The sequence below is a fragment of the Lontra canadensis genome, unplaced genomic scaffold (assembly GCF_010015895.1).
Source record: "Lontra canadensis isolate GAN:19392208 unplaced genomic scaffold, GSC_riverotter_1.0 scaffold3, whole genome shotgun sequence".
In the NCBI taxonomy this organism is placed as follows: domain Eukaryota; kingdom Metazoa; phylum Chordata; class Mammalia; order Carnivora; family Mustelidae; genus Lontra; species Lontra canadensis.
Genome location: NW_022630997.1, coordinates 33,852,226 through 33,874,881, shown reverse-complemented (window position 1 = coordinate 33,874,881; position 22,656 = coordinate 33,852,226). Strand labels below are relative to the sequence as shown.

At 39.8% G+C, this 22,656-nt stretch overlaps 1 protein-coding gene across 1 annotated transcript; it reads left to right on the top strand.

The window, feature by feature from the left end:
* Positions 1-3,582: 3,582 nt before the first annotated feature.
* On the top strand, positions 3,583-21,105 carry GHITM (growth hormone inducible transmembrane protein). The gene is made up of 9 exons (XM_032838600.1): positions 3,583-3,724; positions 5,098-5,262; positions 6,270-6,369; positions 7,664-7,775; positions 8,165-8,306; positions 11,507-11,615; positions 17,401-17,589; positions 18,020-18,191; positions 19,661-21,105. The coding sequence occupies exons 2-9, from the start codon at positions 5,134-5,136 to the stop codon at positions 19,743-19,745; spliced, it is 1,038 nt and encodes a 345-aa protein (XP_032694491.1). The 5' UTR covers positions 3,583-3,724; positions 5,098-5,133; the 3' UTR covers positions 19,746-21,105.
* The last annotated feature ends 1,551 nt before the right edge of the window (positions 21,106-22,656 follow it).

Here is a 22,656-nt window from a genome sequence, read left to right as displayed (position 1 = left end):
CTGGAATCAGTGTTGCTTTTGAGCCACCAGTCAGCCTAAAGCACATAGCTTAGTCTATTCCATTCTGGTAGGCGCAGGACAGTCTGACAATTTATTAGTCAGATTTAGGACATCTCACTACCAGTCACCTTCCAGTTCAAAGACTATTCTCCTCTCCTGGGCCCCTTATGGCTGAGAAACTTCACATTAAACAAGAAGAAGAAACAGGTGTGGACTGCTTTCTATTCCTTCACTCTATTTTCTGGTCAAGGTAATCCTTCCAGCAGAGCCCATAGCTATGGCTTCATTTCTCTTTGGTTGAGGTTGGCACAGTTGGATCTCTGACTCAGACAGAGAGATGCTGGCTCTGTTGTGTAGCACCCACCATGATCTGCTGGTGCCCATCTGAGCGTATTTCTGGAAAGGGACTGCCTCACTAATGAACAGTGTCTTAAAGGGTGCAAACAAGCTAGCCCATACTCACAGCTACGTTCTTGGGTTTATCCAGGTCTCAAGAATTCTCGGAATCTGACCTGGCAAATTTTAAATCCAAGAAAAAACAAGGAGGGAAGATCTTGATTCCTTCCCACCTGCTTTGTTTTCTGCCACTTAACAAACACCATATGAAAAGCAGCTACCAGTTGGCCCCCCATGTTCACAAGCATTACCAACCTTTCAGGGAGAAGCACCTTTCCTTTGTACAGAGACACAGTGAGCACATTGGGGAGGGCAATGGTAAAACCGTCACAGACTCTCCTTCCAACTCTCTTTCACCTACCCCACGTCTCCTGATCGAAAAGTTTAGTGGGGCAGGGAGAAAACATCTCCACAGTCCTCTTGAATCTTTTTAACCAAAAAGAAAGAAATTCTTTTTTCTTCAGTCCTTGAATCTGATTTTTCTCCTCTACAACCCAGCAGTTTTCATTTAGTCAGCAGGTGGAGGATAAGGAACCAGTCAGCAGGCTTCAGTAAAAATAGTGGTGGATATACAGCATTAGGATTCATGACTCACGTCTTTTTCTGGTTTCTGTCCTATGTTCCAAGGCCTTAGAAGCTGAGAACTTAGAGTTTAACACTTCATACTGATGCTCGCAGGCAGAGTCCAGGGATCTAGAGGGGGTCCTGCAGGACCAGCCAAGAGGGTCCTTGGCTTCCTGTAGGATGGAAATTAATTGGGAGCCAGCAGGAAGTGAGAGTAGAGCTTATGGAAGATACAGAGCAAGCAGATAGAGAGGGAGTGTCTGGGAGACTCAGGAAGGAAAGGACCATGAGTCTTGTCTTTCTTTGTTCAGGGTCTGGAGGTTTTAACTGAGGAGGGTGGTCTGCTATACATGTCCCCTCAGGCATCCAGGAACTGGTTAGAACAAAATGGGGGCCCAGGTGTTATTCCATGGAGCCAGGGGGCCTTGGCTTCTAGATGTCTAGCACTGTGGTCTGGAATATCCATATAATTGCTCTGTCCAGCTATTGTCACCTTGTCCTTCCTTAGATGTTATCTATTCTAAAGAAATCATTAACTCCTTGTCCCTTACAAGGAGGATATTAGGAGGCATATGTAAAGTGGGGTGGGAGTGCAGGTCCTCGCAAGAATAGAAGCAGGAAAAGAACAAAAACATAGATTTTCATGGAGTCCTTCAAATTCCCTGTCTCAATACCAACTTTTACTTACCTGCCTCCCCCATATCTGTATCTCTTTCTCTATCCTATCTCTAAATTAATGGTGTAATTATCCACCCAATTTCACTCAATTCAGAATACATGGATTACCCTGGGTGCCTCCCTCATCCTTATCAGCTATATTCAATCAGTCATTAAATCCTGCAAATTCCTCCTTAGTCATATATCTCTGTCATAAACCCTCTCTCTGTCCCTCTATGCTCTTAATTCCAGCCCTCAACACCTTTTGCTTGAACAATTGCAATGAATACCTAATTAGTTTCCAGTCAATGAAATCTCTCCCCACCCCACACTGAGTATATTTTCCCAATGATGTGACCAGGTAACACTCCTTTTTCAAAATATCTGACATCTGTGGAAACAATACAAACCCCATACTTGAGAAAAGAAAATAATGCAATCAGAAATGTATTTTTCTTTATAAGGAGAATAAGCTTTAATTAATAAGAATCTTATAAATCGCCTGGGTGGCTCAGTTGGTTAAGCATCTGCCTTCTGCTCAGGTCATGATCCTGCATGCTGGAAAGGAGCAGGTCAGGGTCCCTGTTCAGCAGGGAGCCTGCTTCTCCCTCTCCCTCTGCCCCTACCCCTGCTTGTGCTGGCTCTCTTTTCTTTCTCTCTCTCAAATAAATAAATAAAATAAAATAAAGAATCCTACAAATCACTTAAAAAGGCATATTGTTTATTCAGGTACTGTGTTGTGAATCCCTTCTTTTTGCTGATAACAGAAGCTGTAGGGAGAAGAAGAAAAACTAAGGTAGCTAAACAAAGAATCCATTTGCTAGCTAATCAAATTGGGTGAAGATCTAAAGATTAAATTAATCTTGCTTGACCTGTTCACTATCTTAAGTGACAGCTTCTCTACAGTGTTTTCCTGCCATTTTCAAAGTAAAGAAATAAAAATTGTGAGCTGCCAAACTGTTTTATTACCCACATAAAATGTAAACCTTTATGTTTGTCAAGATTTACATGGTTAGAGGATTATCATAAATAACAATTAACAATAACTGAGGAGATAAGGCTCATGAATTTTACATGTTGTTAATCATCTTATCTAAAATAGCATCCCTCTAAGGCTTTATGCGGCTTTATTTTTCTCCATGGTACTTATCATCACCAAACGTTTTGTCTATTTTTTGTCTCCACCAGAAAGTCAACACAGTAAGAGCAAGGACTTTGTTTTGTCCAAACAACAGTATTGATTGTGTTTTATTCATTTGTATACATCCCTAGTTCAGTGTTTGGTACAAAGTGAGACTCAGCAAATATTTGTGTAATGGATAAAAGATAGCGAAAGAAAAACAAAACAGCCGAGACATGGCTTTTCACTTTATAAACTATGTGTAATGAAAACATCTTCACAGTCCTCAGGACAAAGTAAGAAGCAGAGACTTGTATCATGCTTGTAATACAAGTACACACCAAAGCCTGAAAATGCTTCGTAGAAGATCAGAGCAACGGGGAGGAAACCCTGCTAAAATCCGGCCGGCGACCTTGTGTGATTTAGACCCTTTCCTAGATTTCATGAGCCAGCCTTAGGCGTCAGACCCAAGAAACGGACTGGCTCCACTCTGAAACTACCACGTTTGGCACACTATCCATCTCGCAAAACATTCTTGAGAAGGAGAAAAAAAGCAACATGAGGAAAGTAAAGGGGCAACGGAAAAATTCTTAGTTCTCACACATTTAATATTCTTTTTCAATTTTTACGTTTTTGTTAACTGCCGCTAGTGAAACTGTTGAGATAAAAAAGACTAGCTCCGCTACCCATAGCTAACATGGCTGAAATGCCTTCGCTGCCCACACCCAAAATGGACTCCGACTATGACGTTTCCCTCTGGCCCGGAACCCCACCCGCCTACCGTACCAGTTTTTCCCGTCAGAGATCTGCTCATGATAGGGTGACCCTAGTGTTTGGCGATTCTCCGGATGTTGCGTCACTCAGTGAGTAGGGGAACCTGCGCGCGCAGAGGCAGTAGGGAGCGGGCGAAGGTCCAGAGAGGTGTGCGCGTTTGCGTGTCGCCGGCCCGGAAGGGTAATTGTGCGGTTGAGGTGACCGGGAACTGAGGTATGGCTACTCCGGGCCTGCTAGCACCGGGGGTCCGCTACCCTGACGATCGGCTTCGTGGGGCCGTTGGGTACATCTGAGATGGGCTGAAGGCGGCGTCGCTGCTGGCTGCGTCACAGCCTGGCGGTGCCACAGCTTGGCGGCTCGTTAGGGTCATCGTTCTGCGGGTGACCGGGTGAAAGGGGGCGGCGGCGGCGGGGCCTGGGCTGGCGGGCAGGGGCTCGTCCCCGCTGCCCTCTTCTCCCTCGGGCGGAGGTGCTGAATCACCCAGCGGCTGGGCCGCACAGCCGCCGCCCTTTCAGATAAAGGGGTGCGGGAGTGGGGGTGTTACAGGCGAGGGTGTTGTAGGGTTATGCGTTGACTTGGGGAGACTGGAGGCTTGCAGCCGAGTTCTCAACCGAGTCTGGAGAGCTGGGTGAACTTTCTCGGGGGACCAGGCGTCTGGGCTCGGTCATACTTCATCCATTTTCTAGGTAACGCACCAGAATCCCGGAGGGCAGCCACTCACGAGGCCACTTTGGGCAGATTTCCATTTAGTTCTGTTGCGCGACATGCAGGCCACTCAACGAGGCCTCGTTCCGGGTCAGTGTGTTAACTACCGAAGGAGGTAAACCGCCAAAAGCGGAGATGACGTAATGGCGTGAAAGTTGTAGAAGGTCTCGGTACTTTCTCAGTGTTGTCCACCCAGCTTAGGTTCAGTGGCAGAGCTGGAAGTACGCTGGGTTAGGTATTTTTTAGCAAAGATTCTTAGCTTTGGGGAATGCTAGGTAAAACATTCGTGGGTCCCGTTCCTAGAGGTTAAATCATTAGGACCAGAGCGTCTACATTTTAAGATGCATCCCAGGTGGTTTCAGTACCTTGAGTATTTTTATCACATTTTTAAGGGAAGTAATATTTGGCATGTTTAGCAGAAATTTAAATGTTTGATTACTGTTGATGTTGTGAAACCTTACAGTGCAGCATGACCTTGAAGAGTTATTAATCTCTTCCTTGGATGACATTTTTCTTCTGCTCAAAAGTTATACAGTCTTGTTTTAAATTTTCCCATTGAATGCTTAAAACCACAGTTATAAAAGCCATCACACACACTGCAGTCGTATTAAAATACTAACATCTGCACAGACAAGTCATACACCATACTGTTCAAGCTGGGATTTAGTTCTGTTTTGGTGATCATCCCAAATTGGGTTCTGTGGGAACCCAATTGTGAAATAACAAGGAATAAGCCGACAATTCATCATTAAATTTTAAAAGGCTCCTACTCCATTTTTCTACTAAAACATGATTGACCGGCCCTTCTGTGTCTCTGCATCTTTTCTGTGCCATTCCCTTAGTTGGTTAATGGGTTATTTTTTGTTTGTGTCTCAAACTAGCCTTTCAGATCTGCTTGGTAAACCTGGTGCACCACCATGCTGGCCGCAAGATTTGTGTGTCTCCGGACACTCCCTTCCAGGGTCTTCCAACCAGCTTTCACCAAGGCCTCGCCTATTGTGAAGAATTCCATCACGAAGAATCAATGGCTCTTAACACCCAGCCGGGTAAAGATAATCTGATATCTTAATATTATGTCCATCTCTTTGTGCACTGGGACTCTTTCCTTTTTTTTTTTTTAAACTATATGAAGCTCCCTGTTCTACCATTAGTGATTTACTAAAACACTTAGCCCTGATAATGTCCCATATCAGCTTTTACCCCCCATTAGTTTTGTGTAATTGTGTTCCTCATCACATAAGACAGAAAGAGCTGCTATAACTTTCTCTTTACCTACAGCTCTTAGAGTTTCATTCTGAGAATTTACAGTGATTGTGTGAGATTGAGAGCTGTATGGTACAACAAGGAGAGCTTGGAGCCTATAGTCAAAAGCTTAAGATTGCAGGAATATTAACATTTCGTCAGTAGCTTATTAATAATGTCATTTCAGCTCTTGATTAAAGAGTGGTAAAATCCAACAGGTTAGAGATTTTCTTTTTCTTTTCTTTTTTTTTTTCCTTTTCTAATTTCTCCAGAATTCAGATTAGAAGTACAAATTTTTAAATGTGAGATAGATAAGGAAATATATATAAGCTAAAAGAGACAACTGTTTTCCTCTTGAATTAACTGTTCTGCTGTTGAAAAAGAGATAAAAAAAAGTAATAATCATCCGTCCCTTTGACTTTATGTTAAGGAAAGGTAATTTTCTTGAGTCCATTTCCCAGGTGAAAAAAAAAAGGTAGCCAATACTTAATGCATGAATGTTTTTTAAAAGCTAGCATTTAAAATATGATTCTGGAGATATAAATCTGTAGTTTATGAAATAATTATTATTGAAACTTTAAGAAGTTAAGTTGTAAACTAAAAATTTAAGTGAATCACTTCAAAGACCACAGGTAGGTAGAGTCTGCATTTAATTTTTTAGATTGGCTAACAGACCTTTATAATGAAACTACATACATAGAAAGTACCAAGTTATATAGAGTTTTCTAGTGTAATGAGATATAATTATCTTCTATTAATAACATTCTGTTTTGTTTTATGTGTCAATTGTCTTTGTTTTCATGTGTATCAGCAATATGCCACCAAGACAAGAGTTGGGATCCGGCGCGGGAAAACTGGTCAAGAACTTAAGGAGGCAGCAATGGAACCATCAGTGGAAAAAATATTTAAAAGTAGGCAGTAGTCTTCAGTTTCTAAACTAGAGTATGTGAAAATGTTTTAAGAAGTGCATAAACAGCCTTGTAAAAATGTGTGCAAACTTATGTATGTGACTGTTTTCTGGGAAGAAAGGCAATCATTCTTCAGGAACTCATGACCCAGAAAAGGTTGATACTTCACACTGGTTTCATTGATTCCCAATCATATTTCTTCTAGAGAAAATTTTACTTTTACCATTTAAAAAAAAAAAAAAAGGATTAATAGTTAATATGCCATGATATAGAAGATATAATCTGTTAAGGAAGTTCAGTTGAAGTTGCATGAACTCTTAAGCATGTAATTATGTATGTTTTAGGTCAAGAGAAAAATCACTAAAACGGATATTAATAAAAGCCTAGCTCTTCAATAAGAGTCCTCATAATTGGTTGTTCATATATGGCCTCCCTGGAAACAATACCTTAATGAAGTTTGTTTGAATTTCAGCTTTGCAAGTTTAGATTGTTAATCTACCCAAATCTATTCATAGAACACTTGCTGGCTAACTACCTTACAAAGTGTCAATATATTATAATGGGAAAGAGCTGTAATCTGTATCCGTCTGGACAGTTCTTCCTGATTAATAAGTTTGCCCTAAAAAATAAATTACATGAATCATAAAGCTATACCTTAGTAATACTCAGAGTGAACAGATTCAAATTAAAAGGAGTGAGGTGCAGCCAGGTAAGAGTTGGCCATTTGTTTGTTTCACCTACTCTTCAGGGCACCCTTTCCCTTGATTGTGCTGCATAAACACTGATTACATCCTTGGTTCCTTTTTTTCTTTGTCTACATCAAGCATCATCTTTGTTAATGGCACTTTATTTTATTTTTTTTTTTAAGATTTTATTTATTTGACAGTTAATGGCATTTTATACACTGGTATAACTATTAACGTTTCTTTCTCATCTTTTTCTTTCTAAGAGCATGAGGACATAACCCAGATTCTTGTGAATGAAATAGTATGTATTAGAGAAGTATCCCCATGTCTACAGATACACTGCCTCCTTAAATTTCTTCAGAGTGAAATTAGAGGCTAATCAATTCTGATCCTTTTTGTCTTATTACACCTATGTTTTAGCAGTGCCCTTTTTTACTGGTCCCCTAATTTTGAAGCCACTTATATCCCCATATGTTCTAATTATGGCTGTTACAAAGGACTATGGTATATAGATTTTCCCCATACAAATATTAGAAAGGGCTTACCATTAGCATTTTTAATTTAGTCAAGACATGACTGTATTAATGTGCATTTCCCCCTGTGTTCTCCAGTTGATCAGATGGGAAGATGGTTTATTGCTGGAGGGGCTGCTGTTGGTCTTGGAGCATTGTGCTACTATGGCTTGGGAATGTCTAATGAGATTGGAGCTATTGAAAAAGCTGTGTAAGTAAATCATTCCCAAACATTTCCTATCTTCAAGGCTCCAGTTTTGTTTTCATCCTTCTCTTTTGCCACTTTTGGAATGTTTTATATCTAAACTTCTAACTATAGAAATACACTTGCATAAAAAAATCTCTTAGCATCTGTTCAAACTTAAGTCTTTTGCTAAGGTTATATGTGTTTAAGCAAGGAGAAAATGTGTTGCTTTGTATATGTGCCAAGCGCTTATGTTTTGTATCATTTAATTTTATCACGCCAATATATCCGTCATTTCCATAATAAATAAGACTAGAGGAATAAATTGGTATTTCCCAAAGTTTCCCAGCTGTGAATGATTTAATCAAAATTTATATCCATATTTCTGTAAATTAACCATGTTGTGTTTCTTACAGAATTTGGCCTCAGTATGTGAAGGATAGAATTCATTCTACCTATATGTATTTAGCAGGAAGTATTGGTTTAACAGCTTTGTCCGCCTTGGCAGTGAGCAGAACTCCTGTTCTCATGAACTTCATGATGAGAGGCTCTTGGGTGGTAAGTCAGATTTGTTTTCCTTTTTCACTAAATATCAAATGATTAGACCAAAAATATTGGGGGGGGTATTAAATGGAAGGGAATCCCTTACTATAGTGAACAGTTGTTCAGATCTGTGAATTAATAAGGTGACTGAGACAAAGTAGAAATTATATTCTGAGGTAAATCACAGATTATTCTTTGTTGAGTATTGTATTCAAAGAGTGGCAAAGGGGTTGAAAATCAAATTTTACAAGGAATATCCGACTCACCTGGGAGCAGAGATCAAACAGCCTGTGTTTTATAGAGTTTAATTAATGGGAGGTGGGGGAGGCGGGCAATAAATACAAAATCATCAGTGGAAAATATTTGTTGCTAACACTCTGAACTCTCTTGACCCTGTGTAAGGTTTTAGATTCTGTGTTTCTTGAGCTTTTGTTATTTTGCTAGATAAAAAAAAATTCAAAAGTGATAGCTATTTTTCTATTGTCTGGTTGAAGAAATGAGCTTGAATAAGTGGTAAAGGATGTACAATAGGAATTAGAAAATGTAAAACAAGTTGAGACTGTTTTTGTCTTAGACTAGTAGTGAAGTTCTATGCAAGAGACATTATTGCATCAGAACTGTTGGAGGCTGGCATTTTTTATTGCAGGAGAGGACAAAGGTGGTCAAGGTTTGCAGAACAGCTTGAGCAGAGGAGAAGGGGTAGTCATTAAAACCGGCTTCACACATGATCTGAGGGTCCTGGGATTCAGCCCCGCATTGACCTCCCTGCTCAGTGGGAAGTCTGTTTCTTGCTTGCTCGCTGTCTCACTTGCTCACTCTCTCTCAAATAAATAAAACCTTAAAAAAAAAAAAAAAAGACTTTGAGGTAAAACTGGCTTCACAATAGTGTCAAGAGTGAAGTTGGAGTATTTGAGGTCTAGAGTGTGAAGAAGACACAATTAGGAAGACAATGTTCAATTGCCACACTGAGGAGAGGACCCAAGTAGTCAGAGGCCATGGCAAATACTGAGACAGCAAAAAAAAATTTTTAATTTAAGAACTCAAATGGAAGACACGAGAAGCAAGTATACCAACCACGGCTTTGTAAAATCTGTGAAATGAAGAATTGTAAGAATGTGAACTATGAATTTGAGACTAGAAGGGAATGGGGGATGGGAGAGTTTGTATCATACAGATTTCCCATCGCTAACCAGATCTAACTAACTTCCATCCATCTTCCAAAACCATAATATTTCCACTGCACTTTCCAAAGGAGTACCATTTAGGATAGCATGGCCATTTGGATACTCAGTATAATTCAGATGGGTGTTATGAATCTCTTAACCCAGTTCATGAGGGCACAGAATAAGCATGGTGCATTCTCACCAGGAATGTAAGTTTTTATCAGGTAGATAATATAAAACAGGGCTGTTTAACAAAACACCATGGCTGCAAGAGAAAAATTAAAATATACAGAAGAGTTCAGCCCCTGAAGTAAGACTTCAAAGAAGTTTTGTGCTTGTGCCATATTCTCAGCTTCCTGTGGGCAGAAGATGACTCTCACCTGCTGTTAGGGCTATTTAAATAAAATAGTTTGGAAAGCCAGGCAGCTGCTACAGAGATGAAGATGAAGCTTTTGAGGGGTGACGGACATACAAATAAGGTCAAAGTTAGTACCAAGTGATTTTGGAACAGAGAAGAGGCTTGTGGCAGTCAGTGTCCCTCCCAGAAAAACTTCCCATGCGAGAAGGTAACCCTTGGATAAGTCAGCCAGATAGAAAAGAGGATTTCTTAGGCAAAATATATAGAATTAAAGAGGAATGAGAAGGGGGTGTGTTTGCATCTTGTGTTTGCTGGAGTGTGTAGAGTATGGAAAGGTAAAAAGCAAAAAATGCAGTTGGGTCATGAACGTGAAGGGCCTTAAAGAAAAAAATATAATTGTGGTAAATATCCTGAAAATGCCTTACATTTGAATGAAGTATGAAGAAATGTATGAAGTTGTTTTTAGTAATTATTTCTCCATTAAAAAATGGTTAAGTAGAACCCAGTGTGCTTATTTATATTAATGGAGAAAAAGCAGCTGTACTTTACATCAGTCAGTGGTTGAACATTCTCATGCCATGGGTCAGACAGGTAATGCAGAGGAAATAAATTGATCTTGGAATAGTTGGGCTACAAAATATCTGCCATTTTATCCAAGAGCTGCAGGTGTGCAGTTCCTGCTTCATGTTTCTTAAAGGTTCAGTATCGTATTTTTCTATTATGTGCATTTCTTTTTTATATGCACAAGGAATATTTGTGTTAAAACTAATATGGCAATCTAAGGCAAAGAAAAGGGATGGAAGACCAAGTCAGCCAGAAAACTAAGAGGATAGATAAGTAAAATCTTAACTCTCTCCTCTATTTTCCATGTGCTTCAGTTTTTTAGGTTTTTATTTAGCATATTATGGAGTTCAAGACAATGTACTATTATGTATATGTTCTAATTAGTGTATCATGATTAATTTTTTAAAATGCTGTCTGTGCTATACAAAAATAAAAATTATTTTGGAATTCTTACTTTTTAAGATTTATTTATTTAAAGATTTTATTTGAGAGAGAATGAGTGTTGGGGGTGGGGGACAAAGGGACAAGCAGACTCACTGCTGAGCAGAGAGCAAGATGTGGGACTCAATCCCAGGACGTGAAATCATGACCTGAGCTGAAGCCAGATGCTTAATCAGCTGAGCCACTCAGGCACTCTCAAGATTTATTTATTGAGAGAATAAGTGTGATGGAGCATGTGTGCCTGAGGAGGCGGGGGGGGGGGGGTGTTGCTGGGAGTAGTGGGGTAGCTGGGGCAGAGAGAATCCAAAGCTGACTCCATGCTGAGCTCAGAGCTAGACATGGGGCTCCATCTCATGACCCTGAGATCATGACCTGAGCCAAAACCAAGAGTCAGATGCTTAACCAACTGAGCCACCCAGGCACCTCTATTTTGGGATCCTTAAAGAAGTTTTGTTAGACCTCTCTGTCTAGCAAAAATAATAAAGATGGTAGAAGTCAAAGCTCAACTCACTTGAAGGTGTCTGCAAAACTTTGTGTGACAGTAGGGGGCACTCTTGCTTCCTGCTAGGATCCGTTCACTATCCTTTAAGTGGGGTGTTTTGGAGGGACTAGCTGAACTTGGAACTTGTAGGCTTCTACTTGGTTGTTGTATAAGGATTGATTTTTCTCAGTAATAATGTGTCTTTTAGACGATTGGTGCAACCTTTGCAGCCATGATTGGAGCTGGAATGATGGTACAATCAATACCATATGACCAGAGCCCAGGCCCAAAGCATCTTGCTTGGTTACTACATTCTGGTATGTTCTAATTTTAAATTTTTACTTAAAAACTTTCATTACTTTTTTTTTTTTTTTTTGGTGGCTCTTCACAATTGTAAATGACTTGTGTATAATTTAATAAAACCTTGTGTTTAGAAAACACTTAGTAGTTCTTTTATATTTACTAGTGGTGGTTCATTGCCAGACATCTTCTCTGAAAAGTTAATGATTCTGCTGCTTAGACCATGGGCATCCCCAGTATTACATTTGGCCTCCTGTGGCAGTCTAGTATATATGCAGGGATTTCCTTTATGTATTTTGTCTGCTTCTGGGAGGGTTTCAAACCTGGTACACATTACCTGAGAATTGTTCTTATGTATTTTTAGAAAAATTTTTAAATGAGGGTGGAGAAGAAAAGGAGGAGGTAAGAAACATGAAAGAATAGGAGTAGAGGATTTTGCAGTGGAGCATTGGAAGAAAGAACCAAGTAAAAAAGATCTTTGGAAATGCACGTTTGTGTCTGATATGGTTAGCTCAGTCATTATTTAGATAGGTTTAGCACAAAGTTACTGTGGACAGGGCAAAGGCTCCCCACCTTTGGTATTGTAGGACAGTTTTAATATCCTTTTGTAGGTGTATGTTGTGATACCTCCCTTAATTGTGGAGACACAAATACTTTAGTGTTTTCCTTCTCCGGTATCCCAGGAGAGTCTGTGGGTTGAACAGAGAGGCAGCTAGACCCAGAAACAAAAGTACTTAGATACATGTTCTGTACCACAAAACAAGACATATTTTGTTTTTTTCCAGTTTTTTTTTTTTTCAGTATAGCTGACACAATGTTACAGTAGCTGCAGGTATACAACATAGTGATTCAGTTTCTCTATATGTTTTGCTATACTCCCCACAAGTAGCTACCATCTGTCACCACACAGCACTATTGCAGTATCACTGATTGTGTTCCCTGCACTGTGCCTTTTGCTCCTGTGACTTCATTGCATAACTGGAAGCTTGTATCTCCCACTCCCCTTCACCAATTTTGCATACCCTGCCACCTCCCCTCGGGCAGCCATCAGTTTGCTCTCTGTCTTTATGGATCTGTTTCTGCTTTTTATTCGTTTATTCACTTAAATAAAACAAGACAAATTTTATAAGCATTTTCCTGAAACTTCCAGGGAAACAGACTGTGAAATGTTTCTAACCTGGGTCAGTAAATGGAAATTAGGTATTTGGCATCCAGTATGAAAAATTTCTGGCATGAACTGTGTCATTTACATTCTTCCCGTGCTGTCTTTATTTTGGTAAATATGAGACAGCATGACTTGACAACCTCAGTTTTGCAAGTCTCTTCTGTTAGGTCTGAGGTTATTCAACTGTAGGTACTCTCCAGGGAGCTTTACCAGATAAAATCCTTGTGATAGAGGGAGGTGGTCCATTGTCTTCTAGTACCAATAACCTGCTTTTAAGAAAAAAAAATTACTCAAGATACATGTACTTCTATGAAATGTAATATCTGAGTACTATCTGTAAATATTTAAGGATTATTTTGCTTTAGAACAACTACATACCATAGTAGTGTACAAAACATTTTTCTCTTAGGTATATGTATTCTTGCATGAAAACACCAAAATCCTCACCATCTGAGTTTAGCATTAGTATCTTACCCAGAGAATGGAGTTCTGCACCTATTTCCCATTTTAGACACTGTTTTCCTTGAGAGGACAAGTTCAGTGTTTTTATCTCTGATAAGTATTAAATACTTAGTGGCTTATTGAATTAAATTAAAATAGCTATATAGTTTGAGTTTAGAATAAGGGCTATCTGGGTTGCTTAGAAAACTCCTTTAATGTGCTGTAAATTACTGGGCTCAAAGTATTTTATGTGTTGGGGGGGGCCCCCAAGACCACCCATTTATTCATTTAGGGTTTTTTTTTGTTTGTTTGTTTGTTTGTTTTTAGAAGAAGCATATACTTGTACTCAGGGCTAAAGTTTATTACAATAAAAGGACACATGGTAGCATCTGCAAGGGGAAAAAATACGGGTAGAGTCTGGAGAAATTCATCCACAGGCTTCCAGTACTCCCTGCTTCCTTTGAGGGGACATAGCAAGGAAGTGAAAAGTACAGTGAGATGGAAGCCCATCAGAGACTTGATACCTGAAGGCTGAGGGTTTTTATTAAGGGCTAATCATAGAAGTATCTTCCTAGTAACTACCAAGATACAGATTTCCAGAAGGAAAGCAGGCTTTCAGCATGACTCACATTGTTTCCACAAGTAGTCTAACCCCGCCAGGTACAGAATGCTTCATGGGCCAAGTTCTTAAGTAGCCAAGGACCAGCCCTGCAAGCAAGTCTTCTTAAAGATGACCTTAGGCCTGCTATGGTGACCTTTCCCTGTACAGCATGAATGCCAGTTTTTACTTTACATTTCATCTGTATCTTAAGCCATGCAGGCAGGCATTCGCATTTCCATTTCATGGATGAGGAAATAGAGGCTATGTGAGGTCACACTGGCAGGTGCCACAGTCAAAACTGACACACTTACTTCTTCTAAGTCCAGCCCTCTCTCCTCTACTCTTTCTTTCACTGGTATGATTGAGATGAGACTTGCAGGGAGTTTGGATGACCCAAGGGCAGTCCCTCACAGTATTAAAGGGACATCAGAGTTGGCTTTTGATGAGTATTAACTTCCAGTGCATTCCATTTTCATTTTTCACCCAGATGTTTAGCATTGTGTTAACACAGCTGTGGTCTTACTCAGGATTAAGTGATACTATGTAGGAATTACTAAAATGATCGTTGGAAAAACTATTCTAATTGTGTTTTTCCTCCCGGCTTTATTAGGATATAATTGACACATAACACCATATAAATTTTAAGATGTGTAACTGGTTGATTTAATACATTTATATATTGCAAAATGATTACCACCATAGCATTAGCTAGCACTCCATTCCACATTTACTATTACTTTTTTGTGGTGAGAACATTTAAAATGTATTCTGTTAGCAACATTCAAGTATATGATACAGGATTAGCTGTAATCACCATGATGTATGTTAGGGCTTCAAATTTGTTCATCTTATAATTGGAAATTTATACCCTTTGACCAGTATCTCCTCATTTCCCCCACACCTCTACCCCTGGTAACCACCACTCTTCTCTGTTTCTCTGAATTTGACTTCTTTTAGGTTTCCTAATACAATTGAGATCATGTGATGTTTGTCTTTCTCATATTTCTTTTTTTTTTTTTTTTAGATTATTTATTTATTTATTTGACAGAGAGATCAGAAGTAGGCAGAGAGAGGAAGCAGCCTCCCCACTGAGCAGAGAGCCCGACGCGGGGCTCGATCCCAGGACCCTGAGATCATGACCTGAGCCGAAGACAGAGTCTTTAACCCTCTGAGCCACCCAGGCGCCCCTCTTTCTCATATTTCACTTAGTGTAATGCCTTCAGGGTCCATTCATGTTGTCAAAAATGGCAAGAATTTATTTTTTTTATAGCTGAATATTATTCCGCTTTATATATATGCCACATCATCTTTATCCATTCACCCATTAAAGGTCAATTTGATCTTTGTATCTTGGAGATTGTGAACAGTGCTGCAGTGAACATGGGGACACAGTCACCTCTGTGACATCCTGATTTCACTTCTTTTGGTTAAAAACCCAGAAGTGGGATTGTTGAATGATATGGTAGTTACAGTTTTAATTTTTTAAGGCACCTCCATACTTTTCCATACTGGCTGTACCAGTTGGATGAACGCCAGTTTGATTCACAATAATCTTGAGCTATCCTTGTTCTATAATTGATAGGTCCTTAAGTAGCAAACCTCTATTACCATTTAAGATTTTTATGAGAAAATATCATTGAAAGATCTCTGACAGCCTCCTTAAAAGTTTTGCTAAAGGTGCAGGACGGCTGGACTACAGCTGCCTACACCATCAGAAAACTAGGCCTTAGAGAACAGGCTCACCAAAGAGCCAGATGGTGTGGAACAGACCTTTGGAGGGACCTTCCTGCAGCTGACAAGAAAGTCCTGGAGGACCAGACCACCCCCCGCAAAGGCCTCTAACTCAGAGGCTACCGTTGTGAAAAGGCCAGGACTCAGGTGCCCACGTTCTGTGAGGACAGGTCTTCCAGAGGGCCAGAACACACAGAGCCTGATTGCCAAAGGGTTAGGCCACGAGAGTTGGACCTCTCAGAGGACTGTGGCATCTAGGATGAGACCTTAGCAGAGCATGGTGGCCAGGATCTTTGGAAGATTAAGCCACCCAAGGGCCAGACCCCCAGTGATAAAAGCTCCAGAGATAGAATCTCCAGTGAACCTAGCCATCAAGAACGGAAAGAGGATTGTACCATGGTTGTCAAGGCCAACTGGGAAACTGTTCAACAGGGTCAGCCTACACAGGAGAGGACCACTGGAGGGACAGACCATGGAAAACAGGACCACCAAGCTAGACCCTGGAGAGCCAGGAGAGGACCAGGTGCCATGGGGTGGGAGGGGATGCTATGAAAGGGCCATGAGGAAAACAGGGCCTCACTCATCCTTGCTCCCTGGTACCAGCTCTGTGTCCTACCCCCGGCCATTGGTGGCTAACAGGGTCAAGGGAAGCTGGAGAAATTAGCTGGCACATCAGTATAGAGAGAGGAGGAAGAAGGACATTCTTTCATCCTCTTCCTGTGGCTTAATCCAAATTTTAGGACAGGGAGTTTCCTGGGGTAAGTAAAGTTGGGAGCCTGATGGAGAATAAAGGTTTTTCTTGGCTTCTGCAAAAAAATACATTTTGGGGGCACCTGGTTGGCTCAGTGGGTTAAGCCTCTGCCTTCAGCTCAGGTCATGATCTCAGGGTTGTGGGATCGAGCTCCACATCAGGCTCACTGCTCAGCAGGGAGCCTGCTTCCCCCTCTCTCTCTACCTGCCTCTCTGCCTACTTGTGATCTCCCTCCCTCTCTCTGTCAAATAAAATCTTTAAAAAAATACATAACTTGCTCTACTTACCACTGAAATAATGCCTTGTCTAATATTAATTTTTTTTAATTAAGGAGTTCTGTTTGCTAATTATTGATACCTGTTGCTGTAATTTTTCTGAACTTGTTTGTAAATATCTGACAACTATAATTACTATTCAGAAGCTGAGATGATAGTCCCTATTCCACAAGGAAACAGCAGTACCTGTCCTTGAAGTTCCTGCGTTTTAGGATTAGCATCCTGTAACATTCTCTCGCTTTACCTTGCTCCCTCTTGGCAGGAGCCAAGACCTTCAGTTATTCCTATCAAGGCTTTTAATCTCAATTCTCATACATATGATTGTTGTTGCATAGAATAACGGTAGGCTCACATCCAGGTAATGACGTACGAAAAATTTGATAAAGTTAACTTAAAAATCTAGTGTTTGTACTCTGAGTTGAGACAGTTTAAGAATAGTGTTATTGGGGCACCTGGGTGCCTTGGCTGGTTGGGCTACTGCCTTCAGCTCAGGTCATGATCCTGGAGTCCTGGGATTGAGTCCCACATCGGTCTCCCTGCTCGACAGGGAGTCTGTTTCTCCCACTGACCTCTCTCCTCTTGTGCTCTCTCTCTCTCATTCTCTCTTTCCCAAATAAGTAAAATCCTTAAGGGGAAAAAAAAAAAAAAAAGAATAGTGTTATTGTTGTGATTTCAAATTTGGATAGCTGCAAGTTTGGGTTATGGGATTCAGGGGTATGACCTAAATAAGGGAGAGACTTCGTAGTCCTGTTGTTTAACAGTAAGGTATACGATATTCACTTAGAAGTGGCTTTTTTTTTGGTTGTCATTTAGTAAAAACTGCTTGCTGTTTCTCCAGGTATAATGGGTGCAGTGGTGGCTCCACTGACGATATTAGGGGGGCCTCTTCTCATCAGAGCTGCGTGGTATACAGCAGGCATTGTGGGAGGCCTCTCCACTGTGGCCATGTGCGCACCCAGTGAGAAGTTTCTGAACATGGGAGCACCCCTGGGAGTGGGCCTGGGTCTCGTCTTCGTATCCTCACTGGGTAAGCGTCTGTGTTTTGAGACTCTTGGTATCCTAAAATCATTGTTGGTACTCAGTTATCCTAATGGAGGGAGTTTATTAAGAGTCACTTTTAAAAGTTTAAAAGGGAAACACTGATCAGAGTGTATTTTCCTGTTTGGCAACATGGTAAACTATTATTTTTTGTTTTACCAAATACATCTAAAATGGAAAAGTTGGTCTGAAGAACATGAAAATTACTCTTGATCAAGAGCCTTGCTGTAATGTGAGCAAGTGACCTGCTGCAGGAATGAGTGTAATGGATTTGGAATTGAATATGTATAAAATTATATAGTCAGTCCTTTTCTTATCTGTGAAGTACATCAAAAGAAGGTTGCTTGTTTTTGTCTTAAGTAACATTCATCATAGATCAATTACAGAAATGAGGCTAGTTTTTTTTTCCCCCCTTCCAGGATCTATGTTTCTTCCACCTACCACTGTAGCTGGTGCCACTTTGTACTCAGTGGCAATTTATGGTGGATTAGTTCTCTTCAGTATGTTTCTTCTGTATGATACACAGAAAGTAATCAAGCGTGCAGAAATAATACCAGCATATGGAATTCAAAAATATGATCCCATCAATTCGTAAGTAGTCTTTAACGTCTTTCCTTTGTTACATAGTACGTTTGTGGTATTATGGTCTATTTTATTTTCTGGCTATTTTAGTTTCCTAGGGTTACTGTAACAGACTACAGACTGAGTGGCAAAACAAGGGAGATTGACACTCTGGCAGTTCAGGAGTCAAATCAAGGTGTGACCAGGATTGATACCTTCTGAGGTCTCTGAGAGACTCTGTTCATGCCTCTCTTCTAGCTGCTTATTTTGGCCAGCAGCTCTGGGTATTCCTTGGCCTGTAGACACATTACCCCAGTCTCTGCCTCTGTCTTCACAGCACTCTTCCTGTGTGTCTGTCTCCAGTCATTTGGGATTGAGGCCCACCCTACTGCAGTATTAACCTCATCTTTTTTTTTTTTTTAAGATTTTATTAATTTTATTTGACAGGCGGAGATCACACGTAGGCAGAGAGGCAGGCAGAGAGAGGGGGAAGCAAGCTCCCTGCTGAGCAGAGAGCCTGATGTGGGGCTCGATCCCAGGACCCTGAGATCATGACCTGAGCCGAAGGCAGAGGCTTTAACCCACTGAGCCACCCAGGCGCCCCATATTAACCTCATCTTAACGCACATCTTGATTACATTTGCAGACATCATATTTCCAAATAAGGTCACCTTTACAGGTAGAGGGATTAGGATGTCAGTGTATCTTTTGAATTCAACCCACAGCAGTAGGTTTGTCAAATTGTATCATATTTATTTCTGTTGCTGTTTGGTCTGTTTTTTATCTCGTTAGTAAGCTGAGTATCCACAGAACATTTGATTAGATCATGACTAAGTAATATTTAGGTATTCAGTTAAGGCAGTATTTACCTGTTTTTGTTGATTGGCTTTATGGTGCAACTGTAACACAATAATGCTTTTCCCTTTTCTTGGACTCCTCACCAAAATAGGTTGTTTTAGCTTTCTTGAGTTTCATGTTGTCTGTCACATTTTTTGAAGTAATTTTTTTTTCCTTGAAACTGAAATTCAGTGTAATGTTGTTTTTTTTTTTTAAATGCTGCTTTAACACAGATTGTAACACTTTTCTTTGGTTGGCGGTGGGAAGAGGGGTTGCCTTGAAGAGATATATTATATTTAAAAATGCCAGACTTCTATCTAACACATTTTTATGAAGGTGTTTCTTTGGTTTTGGCTTGATTATTTCATTGTCTATCACCCAGGGGATTTTTTTTGCAAGATACTACACTCATAAGAACATGTCAGAGGATAGAATAACGATTTTCTAAATTGCCTTTTAACATTTCAAAGATTAATCTGCCAGAAAACCTTGACTTTGGTCCACGGCTTCCTTAGTTGACATCTTTTCTTTTTTAATTTCCATTTCATATACCTATGACAAGTAATCAGTATTAAGAAATAGCTTGTCTAGATTAAGAAATAGTTTTTATCATTGTTATTAGAATTACATCCTCTATAACTGGCCATAATTTGCTTTTCCAGGATGCTGGGAATCTACATGGATACATTAAATATATTTATGCGAGTTGCCAGTATTCTAGCAACTGGAAGCAACAGAAAGAAATGACATGCCTCAGCTTCTGACTTCTTTATACATCAGATATCTTGCTTGTTTAATAGGGACAGGTATTCATTAAATAGTCGTACAAGCAGCTTTCACTGAAGTTTAGAAGATAAGACTTGTCAGCATGTTTCAGTTCCGGTGATGTGATGCTTCCGGTCTCCTTTTTCTTCTGCAGAATAAATTCATTTCTCTTCCAAATAAGCACACACATTTCTAGTGCTCACGTTTGAGTAATTCTTAAATGTTTCAGTGAATGTGAAAACTAAAGTTTGTGTTGTGAGAATTTAACTGTTCTATTTTAAAATTAATTTGACTGAAAACTAGACAACTCTGTTTTGCTGCATATCTTTTGAAATGCAGAAATATTACAAGTAATCTCATAGGTGATGTAGAGGTTTGGTAAAGGGACCAGAGAGAAGCAAAGAGTCACCTGCAGTCATTCTTTGAATACGTAGCTCTTGTGTACTTGGTGCCGAGCTACTGAGAGGGGTTTGGCTATTTAAAAACAAATCATAGTTGTTTTTACATTGATCTGTTGAACTTTTCAAAAGCATTGAGCATAAAACAAAAATACAAGTGATTCATTCTCCTGATGTTCCTTTCTTTCTCAGTGCTATCTTTACAACATACGTATAATTTTGTTTGGCTTCTCATTGTTGGACATTGCTAGGACAGTCCAGAATGTTAATCGTATGGAGAATTCCTGATACGTGTTATGTATGTGTAAGTTTTATTTTTGAACCTTATAGAACAAAATATCCTTAAAATTCTTCTCAGGATAAAGCATTCAAAGCGTGAAAACTCTTGCATTTTCAAATATACAAACACTGTGTTCCTAATTGCTGAATTTTTGTGCATATTTATTGAGATATTATTGAGATACTATTAATAGAATACATGCTTGCGTTTCCCATCTCACTTCAGGCATCAGAAAAGCCTGTTTGTGGCTCACACATAAGATTATGAAAGCAGTTTTTCTCCCAGCTCCCAGGACTTGGTTTCTTCTGTTCCTCTCAGACTAAGCACTAAAAAAAAAAAAAAAAAAAAGGAGGACATAGCTAGTCTTTCTTCATGAACTGTGTCAGTCAAAACTGTAATAGGCAAAATGCTTTGTTAGAGTTTCCCACAGCAGACTTTTCCTTCACCTCCATAGACTATTACTTGACTCTCTTGTGACATTTGTGTTTTGATACAGAAGAGTTATTTTTGGAAGTTCTTAATGAATGAACTAAGTATGTATGATTATCGAAATGACTGGTATTTTTGACAAATATTTATTACAGTAATCCAGAAGTAATTATTCTTACCACCTCAAATTACATAGTCTGCTTCTTTCTGAAATAATAAAGGTTTCATCCAGATGGTGATTGGTCTGTAATTTTTTCAGCTGAACCATGTGCACACTGTTTGAATAGAGGATTTGTTTCATTTGTTTTCTCTTCCTGACCTAGTACGGAGAATATAGTGTGATTATGACCATGGTACTTACCGCCAGACTACCTTTATTTGAGCCCACCTTTTCCACCTATTTCTTAGGTGACCTTGGGCAAATTACTTCACCTCTCTGTGCCCATTTTCTTATCCATAAAATGGAGATGGTAACAGAACCAGCATCATAGGATTGGGGTGAAATGTGTGGACATTTAGCACTATGTAAGTTTTAGCTGCTATTGCTGGTTTGTGGGGGGCTGGGCGGTGGGGAGAGCTGTCTTAAGAAAAATCCAAGCGCCAAACTTCTATTTTTTTCCCTTCTCTACTTTAGTCACTACAATGTCAATGTGATCTTGAAGGTCCTTTTGTCTTCAGTCATTTTAGAACCCAAAATTTATATCCCTGTGTTTGGATGGTATCACACAAAACAGAATGATAGAATTTCAACAATAGGTATTAGGCAAAAGCTTATTTAGAAAAACAAGGTGGTTAATTTAATGACTTGGTATATTTTTACATCACTTTTTCTGACTTTGCTAAGACAAGACTTCGATATATAAAGTGAATTATATAAAATGTGAATACTACAAAATAAAATATTATAACATATAAAGTGGTGATGAAAAAATCCCTGGTTCCTAGGCTCTGTTAACATGCTGCTGAGGGTTTTTCTTCACATCACTCACAGGGAAGAGTGAAGACCTACACATTCATAGGCTTTAGGCAAAAAACAAAAACCTACTTCTCATTTTCTGAAGCATCGCCTGAAGCTTTACAGAATAACTGAGATGTGTGTTTAAAAATAATCACACAAAAAATAAAGGCCCTTTTGGTTTGCCTAGAATGCTCTTGTGAACATGCAGTCAGAAAATGAGTGTGGCAGGCACCATGCCACCGAAACCCAGGGGAGACAACCAGGGTTCATTAGGGCAAGTGTCCTAAGAGCACAGCAGTGAGTTTCCAAAGTGTGCCAGGAGGAAGTCTTCCAAGACTAAGCAAGAGTTACAGCACATAATAAAGGCAGTGAGGGTGTTTTCTCACAGCCAGAATGTGATGGAGGAAGGGCCAGAAAGCAGGGAAGGATGGCAAGAAATACCAGTCCCTTGAAGCCTGATTTCTGCTCACAACACATATATGTTCTGTGCACTTTAAAGTGTTAGTATGTGGGGGGCGGGAGGGGAAGGCAGGCACATTTCCCTTAAAATTGTTCGTCTACATAGAGGGTATGTATATCCATGTTCAAGTTCTTGAAACTGAATGACTCCTGAGATTTTTGTCCTTCCAGTATGGTAGGAGGGTCCAGATACCCTGTTAATTGCTAATGATTCAGTTATTTGCATAATGTGTGCTAAGTCTTGTATAAATCATAACATTACTTTGAACTAGGTTCTTAGTCCCATCTTGCCAAGGACTAAGCTGAAGCCCACAAGTTCAGTATTTGCATAAGGTCTTAGGGTTGGGAAGAAGTGGTAGAGTTGAATGT